We start from the raw sequence: 12,073 nt of genomic DNA, 5'->3' as shown, positions 1-12,073 counted from the left end.
GGTGGGGGTGGGGGGTTGCGTTTGGGGTGGGGGTTTGGGGTAGGGGGTTGGGTTTGGGGTGGGGGTTTGGGGGGGTTGGGTTCGTGGTGGGGGGTTGGGTTTGGGGGGGTTGGGTTTGGGATGGCGGGGTTAAGTTTATAGTGGGGGTTGGGTTTGGGGTACGGGGATTGGGTTTTGGTGTTTGGGGGGTTGGGTTTGGGGTGGGGGGTGGGTTTGGGCTGGGGGTTTGGGTTAGGGGTAGGGGTTGGGTTTGGGGTTGGGGTTGGGTTTGTGGTGGGGTGTTGGGTTTGGGGTGGGGGTTGGGTTTGGGGTTGGGGTTGGGTTTGTGGTGGGTGTTGGGTTTGGGGTGGGGGTTGGGTTTGGGGTTGGGGTTGGGTTTGGGGTGGGGGTTGGGTTTGGGGTGGGGGTTGGCTTTGGGTTTGGGTTTGGGTTGGGGGGTTGGGTTTGGGATGGGAGTTGGGTTTGGGGTGGGGGTTGGGTTTGGGGTGGGGTTTGGGTTTGGGGTGGGGGTTGGGTTTGGGGTGGGGGTTGGGTTTGGGGTGGGGGTTGGGTTTGGGGTTGGGTTTGGGGTGGGGGTTGGGGTGGGGGTTGGGTTTGGGGTGGGGGTTGGGTTTGGGGTGGGGGTTGGGTTTGGGGTGGGGGTTGGGTTTGGGGTGGGGGTTGGGTTTGGGGTGGGGGTTGGGTTTGGGGTTGGGTTTGGGGTGGGGGTTGGGTTTGTGGTGGTGGGGGTTGGGTTTGGGGTGGTAGTTGGGTTTGGGGTTGGGTTTGGGGTGGGGGTTGGGTTTGTGGTGGGGGTTGGGTTTAGGATGGGGGTTGGGTTTGGGGTGGGGGTTGGGTTTGGGGTTGGGTTTGGGGTGGGGGTTGGGTTTGGGGTGGGGGTTGGGTTTGGGATGGGGGTTTGGGGTGGGGGTTGGGTTTGGGGTGGGGGTTGGGTTTGGGGTGGGGGTTGGGTTTGGGGTGGGAGTTGGGTTTGGGGTGGGGGTTGGGTTTAGGGTGGGGGTTGGGTTTAGGATGGGGTTTGGGGTTGGGGTTGGGGTTGGGTTTGGGGTGGGGGATGGATTTGGGGTAGCGGGGTTGGGTTTGGAGTGGGGGTTGGGTTTGTGGTGGCGGGGTAGGGTTTGGGGTGGGGGTTGGGTTTGGGGTGGGGGTTGGGTTTGGGGTGGGAGTTGGGTTTGGGGTTGGATTTGGGGCGGGGTTTGGGTTTGGGATGTAGGTTGGGTTTGGGATGTAGGTTGAGTTTGGGGTGGTGGTTGGGTTTGTGGTGGCGGGGTTGGATTTGGGGTGGGGGTTGGGTTTGGGATGTAGGTTGGATTTGGGGTGGGGGTTGGGATGTAGGTTGGGTTTGGGATGTAGGTGGGGTTTGGGATGTAGGTGGGGTTTGGGATGTAGGTTGAGTTTGGGGTGGGTGTTGGGTTTGTGGTGGCGGGGTTGGATTTGGGGTGGGGGTTGGGTTTGGGAAGTACGTTGGGTTTGGGATGTAGGTTGGGTTTGGGATGTAGGTTGGATTTGGGGCGGGGTTTGGGTTTGGGATGTAGGTTGGGTTTGGGATGTAGGTTGGGTTTGGGGTGGGGGTTGGGTTTGGGATGTAGGTTGGGTTTGGGGTGGCGGTTGGGTTTGTGGTGGCGGGGTTGGGTTTGGGGTGGGGGTTGGGTTTGGGTGGGGGCTTGGTTTAGGATGGGGGTTGGGTTTGGGGTGGGAGTTGGGTTTGGGGTGGGGGTTGGGTTTGGGGTGGCGTTGTTGGATTTGGGGTGGGGGTTGGGTTTGGGGTGGCGTTGTTGGATTTGGGGTGGGGGTTGGGTTTGTGGTGGCGGGGTTGGGTTTGGGTGGGGGCTTGGTTTAGGATGGGGGTTGGGTTTGGGGTGGGGGTTGGGTTTGTGGTGGCGGGGTTGGGTTTGGGTGGGGGCTTGGTTTAGGATGGGGGTTGGGTTTGTGGTGGCGGGGTTGGGTTTGGGGTGGGGGTTGGGTTTGTGGTGGCGGGGTTGGGTTTGGGTGGGGGCTTGGTTTAGGATGGGGGTTGGGTTTGGGGTGGGAGTTGGGTTTGGGGGTGGGGGTTGGGTTTGGGGTGGCGTTGTTGGATTTGGGGTGGGGGTTGGGTTTGGGGTGGCGTTGTTGGATTTGGGGTGGGGGTTGGGTTTGTGGTGGCGGGGTTGGGTTTGGGGTGGGGGCTTGGTTTAGGATGGGGGTTGGGTTTGGGGTGGGAGTTGGGTTTGGGGTGGGGATTGGTTTAGGATGGGGTTTGGGGTGGGGGTTGGGTTTGGGGTGGGGGTTGGGTCTGGGGTGGGTGTTGGGTTTGTGGTGGCGGGGTTGGGTTTGGGGTTGGGGTTGGGTTTGGGGTGGCGGGGTTGGGTTTGGGGTGGGGGTTGGGTTTGGGATGTAGGTTGGGTTTGGGATGTAGGTTGGGTTTGGGATGTAGGTTGAGTTTGGGGTGGGGGTTGGGTTTGTGGTGGCGGGGTTGGATTTGGGGTGGGGGTTGGGTTTGGGATGTAGGTTGGATTTGGGGTGGGGGTTGGGTTTGGAATGTCGGTTGGGTTTGGGATGTAGGTTGGGTTTGGGATGTAGATTGGGTTTGGGGTGGCGGTTGGGTTTGTGGTGGCGGGGTTGGGTTTGGGGTGGGGGTTGGGTTTAGGATGGGGTTTGGGTTTGGGGTGGGAGTTGGTTTTGGGGTTGGGATTGGGGTGGACGTTGGGTTTAGGATGGGGGTTGGGTTTGGGGTGGGGGTTGGGTCTGTGGTGGGGGTAGGGTCTGGGGTGGGGGTTGGGTTTGTGGTGGCGGGGCTGGGTTTGGGGTGGGGGTTGGGTTTGGGGTGGCGGGATTGGGTTTGGGGTGGGAGTTCGGGTTGGATTTGGGGTGGCGGGGTTGGGTTTAGGTTGGGAGTTGGGTTTGGGGTGGGGTTGGGTTTGTGGCGGGGGTTGGGTTTGTGGTGGCGGGGTTGGGTTTGTGGTGGCGGGGTTGGGGTGGGGGTTGTGTTTGGGTTGGGGGTTGGGTTTGGGGTGGGAGTTGGGTTTGGGGTGGGAGTTGGGTTTGGGGTGGGAGTTGGGTTTGGGGTGGGGTTGGGTTTGTGGCGGGGGTTGGGTTTGTGGTGGCGGGGTTGGGTTTGTGGTGGCGGGGTTGGGTTTGGGGTGGGGGTTGTGTTTGGGTTGGGGGTTGGGTTTGGGGTGGGAGTTGGGTTTGGGGTGGGAGTTGGGTTTGGGGTGGGAGTTGGGTTTGGGGTGGGGTTGGGTTTGTGGCGGGGGTTGGGTTTGGGGTGGCGGGGTTGGGTTTGGGCTGGCGGGGTTGGGTTTGGGGTGGGGGTTTGGGGTGGGAGTTGGGTTTGTGGTGGGAGTTGGGTTTGGGGTGGGGGTTGGGTTTGTGGTGGGGTGTTGGGTTTGGGGTGGGGGTTGGCTTTGGGTTTGGGTTGGGGGGTTGGGTTTGGGGTGGGAGTTGGGTTTGGGGTGGGGTTTGGGTTTGGGGTGGGGGTTGGGTTTGGGGTTGGGGTTGGGTTTGGGGTGGGGGTTGGGTTTGGGGTGGGGGTTGGGTTTGGGGTGGGGGTTGGGTTTAGGATGGGGGTTGGGTTTGGGTGGTAATTGGGTTTGGGGTGGGGGTTGGGTTTGTGGTGGTGGGGGGTTGGGTTTGTGGTGGCGGGGTTGGGTTTGGGGTGGGGGTTGGGTTCAGGATGGGGGTTGGGTTTGGGGTGGGGTTGGGTTTAGGATGGGGGTTGGGTTTGGGGTGGGGGTTGGGTTTGGGGTGGGGGTTGGGTTTGGGGTGGGGGTTGGGTTTGGGGTGGCGGGGTTGGGTTTGGGGTGGCGGGGTTGGGTTTGGGCTGGCGGGGTTGGGTTTGGGGTGGGGGTTTGGGTTGGGGGGTTGAGTTTGGGGTGGGGGTTAGGTTTGGGGTGGGGGTTGGGTTTGTGGTGGGTGTTGGGTTTGGGGTGGGAGTTGGGTTTGGAGTGGGGGTTGGGTTTGGGGTGGGGGTTTGGGGTGGCGGGGTTGGGTTTGGGGTGGCGGGGCTGGGTTTGGGGTGGGGTTTGGGTTGGGGGGTTGGGTTTGGGGTGGGGGTTGGATTTGGGGTGGGGGTTGGGTTTGGGGTGGGAGTTGGGTTTGGGGTGGGGGTTGGGTTTGTGGTGGCGGGGTTGGGTTTAGGGTGGGGGTTGGGTTTAGGATGGGGTTTGGGGTTGGGGTTGGGGTTGGGTTTGGGGTGGGGGATGGATTTGGGGTAGCGGGGTTGGGTTTGGAGTGGGGGTTGGGTTTGGGGTGGCGGGGTAGGGTTTGGGGTGGGGGTGGGGTTTAGGATGGGGGTTGGGTTTGGGGTGGGGGTTGGGTTTGGGGTGGGAGTTGGGTTTGGGGTTGGGTTTGGGGCGGGGTTTGGGTTTGGGATGTAGGTTGGGTTTGGGGTGGGGGTTGGGTTTGGGGTGGGAGTTGGGTTTGGGGTGGGGGTTGGGTTTGGGGTGGGGGTTGGGTTTGGGGTGGGAGTTGGGTTTGGGGTTGGGTTTGGGGCGGGGTTTGGGTTTGGGATGTAGGTTGAGTTTGGGGTTGTGGTTGGGTTTGTGGTGGCGGGGTTGGGTTTGGGGTGGGGGTTGGGTTTGGGATGTAGGTTGGATTTGGGGTGGGGGTTGGGATGTAGGTTGGGTTTGGGATGTAGGTGGGGTTTGGGATGTAGGTTGAGTTTGGGGTTGTGGTTGGGTTTGTGGTGGCGGGGTTGGGTTTGGGGTGGGGGTTGGGTTTGGGATGTAGGTTGGATTTGGGATGGGGGTTGGGTTTGGGATGTAGGTTGGGTTTGGGGTGGGAGTTGGGTTTGGGGTGGGGGTTGGGTTTGGGGTGGGGGTTGGGTTTGGGGTGGGAGTTGGGTTTGTGGTGGCGGGGTTGGGTTTGGGTTGGGAGTTGGGTTTGGGATGTAGGTTGGGTTTGGGATGTAGGTTGGGTTTGGGATGTAGGTTGGGTTTGGGATGTAGGTTGGGTTTGGGGTGGGGGTTGGGTTTGTGGTGGCGGGGTTGGGTTTGGGGTGGAGGTTGGGTTTGGGATGTAGGTTGGATTTGGGGTGGGGGTTGGGATGTAGGTTGGGTTTGGGATGTAGGTTGGGTTTGGGATGTAGGTTGGGTTTGGGATGTAGGTTGGGTTTGGGGTGGGGGTTGGGTTTGTGGTGGCGGGGTTGGGTTTGGGGTGGAGGTTGGGTTTGGGATGTAGGTTGGATTTGGGGTGGGGGTTGGGATGTAGGTTGGGTTTGGGATGTAGGTTGGGTTTGGGATGTAGGTGGGGTTTGGGATGTAGGTTGAGTTTGGGGTGGGGGTTGGGTTTGGGATGTAGGTTGGATTTGGGATGGGGGTTGGGTTTGGGATGTAGGTTGGGTTTGGGGTGGGGGTTGGGTTTGGGGTGGGGGTTGGGTTTGGGGTGGGAGTTGGGTTTGTGGTGGCGGGGTTGGGTTTGGGTTGGGAGTTGGGTTTGGGATGTAGGTTGGGTTTGGGATGTAGGTTGGGTTTGGGGTGGGGGTTGGGTTTGTGGTGGCGGGGTTGGGTTTGGGGTGGGGGTTGGGTTTGTGGTGTCGGGGTTGGGTTTGGGTGGGGGCTTGGTTTAGGATGGGGGTTGGGTTTGGGGTGGGAGTTGGGTTTGGGGTTGGGTTTGGGATGTAGGTTGGGTTTGGGATGTAGGTTGAGTTTGGGGTGGGGGTTGGGTTTGTGGTGGGGGTTGGGTTTGGGGTGGGGGTTGGGTTTGGGATGTAGGTTGAGTTTGGGGTGGGGGTTGGGTTTGGGGTGGGGGTTGGGTTTGTGTTGGGTTTGGGATGTAGGTTGGGTTTGGTGTGGGGGTTGGGTTTGGGTTTGGTGTGGGGGTTGGGTTTGGGGTGGGGGTTGGGTTTGGGGTGGGGGTTGGATTTGGGATGGGGGTTGGGTTTGTGTTGGGTTTGGGATGTAGGTTGGGTTTGGTGTGGGGGTTGGGTTTGGGGTGGCGGGTTTGGGTTTGGGGTGGGGGTTGGGTTTGGGGTGGGAGTTTGGTTTGGGGTGGGAGTTGGGTTTGGGGTGGGAGTTGGGTTTGGGATGTAGGTTGGGTTTGGGATGTAGGTTGGGTTTAGGATGGGGGTTGGGTTTGGGGTTGGGTTTGGGATGGCATTTGGGTTTGGGGTGGGGGTTGGGTCTGGCGTGGGGGTTGGGTTTGTGGTGCGGGGTTGGGGTTGGATTTGGGGTGGCGGGATTGGGGTTGGGGTTGCGTTTGGGGTGATGGGATTGTGTTTGGGGTGGGGGTTGGGTTTGGGGTGGGGGTTGGGTTTAGGTTTGGGGTGTGGGTTGGGTTTGGGGTGGGGGTTGGGTTTGGGGTGGGGATTGTGTTTGGGGTGGGGGTTGGGTTTGGGGTGGTGTTTGGGGTGGGGGTTGGAGTTGGGGTGGTGTTTGGGGTGGGGGTTGGAGTTGGGGTGGTAGTTGGTTTTGGGGTTGGGTTTGGGGTGAGGGTTGGGTTTGGGGTGGGGGTTGGGTTTGGGGTGGGGGTTTGGTGGTGAGCTGGGGGTGGGTGTTGGGGCGAGGTTGCTGATGTTCCTGACAATCATTCCCCACCTGGTTTACCCCCACAGACGGCTTCACCCCCCTGATGATCGCCTCCTGCAGTGGGGGGGGGCTGGAATCTGCAAACAGCGAGGAGGAGGTGGACGATGCCTCGGGCAATCTCATCTCCGATTTCATCTACCAGGGGGCCAACCTCCACAACCAGACAGACCGGACGGGTGAAACCGCCCTGCACTTGGCAGCTCGTTATGCCCGGTCTGACGCTGCCAAACGCCTGCTGGAATCCAGCGCAGACGCCAACATCCAGGACAACATGGGCAGGACTCCGCTCCACGCTGCTGTGGCTGCCGACGCACAGGGAGTTTTCCAGGTGTGTTCAGGGTCTCTGCCTTCATCACTTTCACCACAGCGTCCGCGGCTGGATGAACCGTGATGGGATTTTAACGTGGAAATGGCCTTGGCGGGCGGGCTGGCTCCCGCCGTTCCTGACCTGTATTTTGTTGTCCGCCTGGCAGATCCTGATCCGGAACCGAGCCACGGATTTGGACGCAAGGATGCACGATGGGACCACTCCCCTGATTCTGGCAGCTCGCATCGCCGTGGAGGGGATGGTGGAGGAGCTGGTCAACTGTCACGCTGATGTCAACGCTGTGGACGACTTTGGTATGAGAGTCTCACCGCTCCCGTCGCCAAACTGTGGGGTAACGAGGGTACCGTCGAGTGGGCGGGGCCAGGGGAGGGGCCTCTAATTGGACCAAGTGGGTGGGTCAGTGGTGACGTATTAAAGTGGATTGTTGGGGTTAGGGGTCGCTGATTGGAGGTGAAGACAAGTTCGGAGGTCGCTCACAGAATGCAGACTGTGGGTTGGCTGTTTCAAGGTGGAATGTCAGAGGTCACTGATTGAACCCTGGTGCCAAGCCCAGGGTCGTTGGTACTGACGGGATGTGTTTGTGTTCCCAGGAAAATCAGCTCTGCACTGGGCAGCTGCTGTCAATAACGTGGAGGCCACCATGGTCCTTCTGAAAAACGGAGCCAATAAGGACATGCAGAACAACAAGGTAAAGAACCTGGAGCTATACTGACAGAGGGTGAGTGAGGAGGGACTGAGGGGGTGAGTGAGGAGGGACTGAGGGGGTGAGTGAGGAGGGACTGAGGGGGTGAGTGAGGAGGGACTGAGGGGGTGAGTGAGGAGGGACTGAGGGGGTGAGTGAGGAGGGACTGAGGGGGTGAATGGGGAGGTGAGTGAGGAGGGACTGAGGGTGTGAATGGGGAGGGACTGAGGGGGTGAGTGAGGAGGGACTGAGGGGGTGAGTGAGGAGGGACTGAGGGGGTGAATGGGGAGGTGAGTGAGGAGGGACTGAGGGGGTGAGTGAGGAGGGACTGAGGGGGTGTGGGAAGGTGAGTGAGGAGGGACTGAGAGGGTGTGGGAAGGTGAGTAAGGAGGGACTGAGGGACACAGATAGGTCGACACAGAGTTTGAGTTGATGAGGAGATAAAGACGGGGGGAGATTTCCCACATTGGGATTGTTGAGATCTGGAAGGTTCAGACTGAGAGAGCAGTGCAAACAGAGTCAATTGCAATTGGATAAATCATGGAGAAAGAGAAGATTAGCAGGACCCTGGGGAAGGTTGAGAGTGGGATGGGTCTAATTGGGTAGATCTCTCAAAGAGCTAGCCCAGGCATGATGGAGGAATGGCCTCCTGTGTTGTATGATTGGATGTCATGCGTGGTTATCTGATGGGTTCGACTTTGATAAACCTTCTGGTGTTGGCCCTTGTTAATCTCTGTTCTCTTCTTCCTCGTTCACCCCTCAGGAAGAGACTCCGCTGTTCCTGGCGGCCCGGGAGGGGAGCTACGAGACTGGCAAGCTGCTGCTCGGGCACTTTGCCAACCGCGAGATCACCGACCACATGGATCGGCTGCCTCGAGACATTGCCCAGGACCGCATGCACCACGATATTGTGAGGCTCCTGGATGAATACAACCTGGTGAGGAGCCCCCAGGTCCAAATGGGGCCCAACACCACCCTCTCCCCGCCAATCTGCTCGCCCAATGGCTACGTGGCCAACCTCAAGACAGCCAACCACATCAAGAAGACGCGGAAGAATGGTGCCAAGGCTGGGAGCAACAAGGATGCCAAAGAGGCCAAAGCAAAGAGGAAAAAATCCCAGGATGGGAAAGGGAGCCTGTTGGAGAGCTCAGCTGTGCTGTCCCCTGTCGATTCCATGGAGTCCTCCCACACCTACCTCTCGGATGTGGCGTCCCCTCCTCTCCTGGCATCACCATTCCAGCAGTCGCCCACCATTCAGCTCAACCACTTTCAAGGGTTAGCCGGGGATGGACACCTGAACCTGGGCCACATGGGCATGGGCACCAAGCAGGAGATGGCCCTGAGTGCGACCAACAGGATGGTCTTCGAAGCGGTGGCTCCTCATCTCGCTCACCTCCCCAACGGGCAGCCTCTGGGAAATGCTTCAATGGGCATGAACTTGGGAGGGGCTGGGTCTATGAGGGGTCAGTGCGATTGGCTGGCTCGCATGCAGGCTGGGATGGCCCAGAATCCTTACAACGGCCTGAGGAACCCAGTCCAGTCCCAAACCGGGGGAATCCAGCAGAACCAGCAAGGCTTGATGACTTCCTTACACAATGGCATGCCCAACACATCCTTATCTCAGCTTGTAAACTACCAGGCTCTGGCCAACACCAGGCTGGTACAACCCCATCTGATACAGCAGCAATCACAGGGTATACAACCACTCAACACCATGCCCAATGGAAACGTTCACCCCACGGGTCAAAGCTACTGCAATGGTGATTCAAGGCAGAATGATTTACCCCCAATGGGAGGGAACAATCTCCCCATTCACATGATTTCAGCTCAAGAGACCCAGCTGGTCCAGACATCAATGCCGACATCCATGGGCCAGTCCATGGCCACCACCCAGTTCCTGACACCCCCCTCTCAACACGGATATTCTTCCTCCATGGACAACACACCAAACCACCCGTTCCCATTGGCCGACCATCCTTTCCTCACCCCATCCCCCGAATCACCTGACCAATGGTCCAGCTCCTCGCCGCACTCCAACATGTCAGACTGGTCAGAAGGCATCTCCAGCCCTCCAACCAGCATGCACTCCCAAATGGGACACCTCTCTGACCAGGTCTTCAAGTGAAACTCCCCCCGCACCACCCCCCCCCCCCCCGCACCCCTTCCTCTTGCCCCCTCTCACATCGACCCCATTGCCAGGTTCAGCACCTCCGAGTCACAGCGGGCAAACACCTCGAACACCTGATGGGGCGACGGGAGAGCCTTTGACTGGACTTCAAGAAACTGTTAGTGCAGTTTCTGTCTGATGTAGGGTTTTAGATAAACAAAAAAGGGGCAGAGTTTTGTTCTTTGCTTTTGTTTAATTTATTTATGTACTTTCCGTTTTTACTGCGTTTTTAAAATTTAATTCATCAATGGGTTTTATTTGTTGGTGTTTAAGGAATTAGCAGCCTAGCGTAACACTGCTGCTCGTCCATCACAACCCGGGCTGTCAGATTGTAGCTTTTGTAGAAACCTGGCCCTTTTTTAAAAAAACAAATGATATAGTTGGTATTTGTGTCAGTGGGTTTTTAGCTGAAAGATTTGTTGCTACTAATTAATGTATAAAGCAGTGTGGCTTCTATTTATATGAGTTCTGAATCTTCCCGAGCAAAGTTTAAAAATGAACCATGTAAATGTATGTTTACACTCAGCAGATCTCCCACACTCGCTCACTCTCACTCACACTCACCTCACTAACTCTCACACTCACTCACTCACTTACTCATACACACACTCACTGACTCACTCACACACACTTATATTCACACTCATTCACATATTCATTCACACACAATCACTCACAATTCTTTCACACTCATGCACCCTAGCACGGTCATACACTGACACACTCGCACAATTATGCTCACACACACACACACTCGCGAACACACTGCTGTGTAGTCACATTGACAGCGGGGGTGCTGTGAGGGGTGAGTGATTTGACTGTTGCACATTGAATGGAACAGAAGGTGGTAACCCCTGGAGCAGTGGCCGCAGATTGCTGACTTGTGGATCCATCCTAAACAAGCTGAACTCAGCCCGTCAAACTGAACCCAGGAAAGTCTGCACTTGGGAACCAGGAAGAGATGCTTTAAGCTTTTGTGTTTTGTAACGACCTTGTGAAGACATTTGTTTATCTGAATTAGTTCAATAATGACACTATGTTTTTTTTTAAAAATGGCATATAAATTATTCCTGGGCGGGTGGGAAATACCCGAGCAGGACAGAAAGTTAATGGTGTGGGCTTTTTGTGAACTAGCGGACAGGCACCCAAATATAACCCCCCCCCCCCCCCCACCCGCCCTACGGATATTCCCCCTCAATTTGATCACCTCTTGAATTTATGATTAGACGTTTACAGTGAGAGGTTGTAGCTCTTCAGTATCAGCACGACTACTTGCTGTGGGGAGAGGAGTTCCAGAGAAAAGGATGGGGCTGGAGGAGGGGATCTGTCCCGGATTGCAAGGTGACGGGGGGGTGGGGGGGGGGTGGGGGGCGCGGCGGAACAGGACGTACAATCGTCTTTGCACTCGATCCCGTGAGGTGGAGGGGGGGGTAGTGATCAGGGGGGGGTAGTGATCAGGGGAGGCTGACTGCCCCTCTCCTCAGAAACGTGGAGATTGCCTTTGAAAGGAGATTGTGTAACAGGATGATTTGAGCTGCCCAAGTTCAAGCCCATTTCTGTAAATGTTGTAAATAAACAGTGTTCATTGAAAGATTTTGTTTCAGAAATCTGTCTGATGTAAGCGAGATGTTTGAACACGTCCCGACCATGCAGCGCAGTGTTTGGTAGACTTTTAACTACCCGTGTGAGAGTCCTCTGGCATTGTAACAGCGCCCATGGGGCCTAGTCTGAAAATGTGTTGTATTTTCTGTGAACTGCTTTTTGTAAAAGGTTCTAATAACAATAAAGGTGTGCCAAGGGCACCGAGATCTGCTCGACATCCTGATCCTCATTTCCTTCATGTTTGGGCTCCAGTTCCTGATTCTTGTCCTGGGCAGATGCCCTAACTCTGTCTCACCTCACTGAGAGACAACAGCTTGCATTTATATAGCACCTTTAACATAAAATGTCCCGAGGTACTTCACAGGAGCATAAAGCAAACTGAATTTGCCACTGGGCAACATGAGGGCACATTGGTGCATGTGCACACGGAGCTCTGTCACAGTAACGTCGCCACTGAGGGCAGCTGAGTGTCAGGTATCTTCAAGAGTAGCTCAGACAGTGACTAGATCTTTCCAAACAATGGTTAAGTAGTGAGTTTGTAAATAAATGTGTTTTCGACAAAAGCCTATTACCTTAAGAAGCTAACCAATCCCGGGATAAGAACAAGTGGGGGCAGCGGTGACGACACCCACAGAGGAACAGAAGAAAATGGCGGGGAAGCCATGAGTGACTCCAGCAACAGTGCCGCTCAGCGGGTGAAGGACTTCGAGGACAACCCAGCAGCCACACTGGAGACGAGACAATAACGGGGACAGCTCAGTGACTGGACAGGCACACAGTGCGGGAAAAGA

General features: G+C 57.2%; 1 protein-coding gene across 1 annotated transcript in view; it reads left to right on the top strand.

Annotated features, from left to right (window-relative positions):
* LOC140399345 (neurogenic locus notch homolog protein 1-like) overlaps positions 1-11,059 on the top strand; it is a 14,650-nt gene extending 3,591 nt beyond the window's left edge. The window contains exons 3-6 of the mRNA XM_072488904.1: positions 6,530-6,831; positions 6,977-7,124; positions 7,422-7,519; positions 8,277-11,059. Coding sequence (XP_072345005.1) covers positions 6,530-6,831; positions 6,977-7,124; positions 7,422-7,519; positions 8,277-9,638 — 1,910 coding nt within the window. The 3' untranslated portion in view covers positions 9,639-11,059. The remainder of the gene's footprint in view (positions 1-6,529; positions 6,832-6,976; positions 7,125-7,421; positions 7,520-8,276) is intronic.
* Positions 11,060-12,073: the final 1,014 nt, after the last annotated feature.

This window comes from Scyliorhinus torazame, chromosome 22, assembly GCF_047496885.1.
Source record: "Scyliorhinus torazame isolate Kashiwa2021f chromosome 22, sScyTor2.1, whole genome shotgun sequence".
NCBI lineage: Eukaryota > Metazoa > Chordata > Chondrichthyes > Carcharhiniformes > Scyliorhinidae > Scyliorhinus > Scyliorhinus torazame.
The sequence above is the reverse complement of the archived record's forward strand: the minus strand, read 5'-3'. Positions and strand labels throughout refer to the sequence as shown.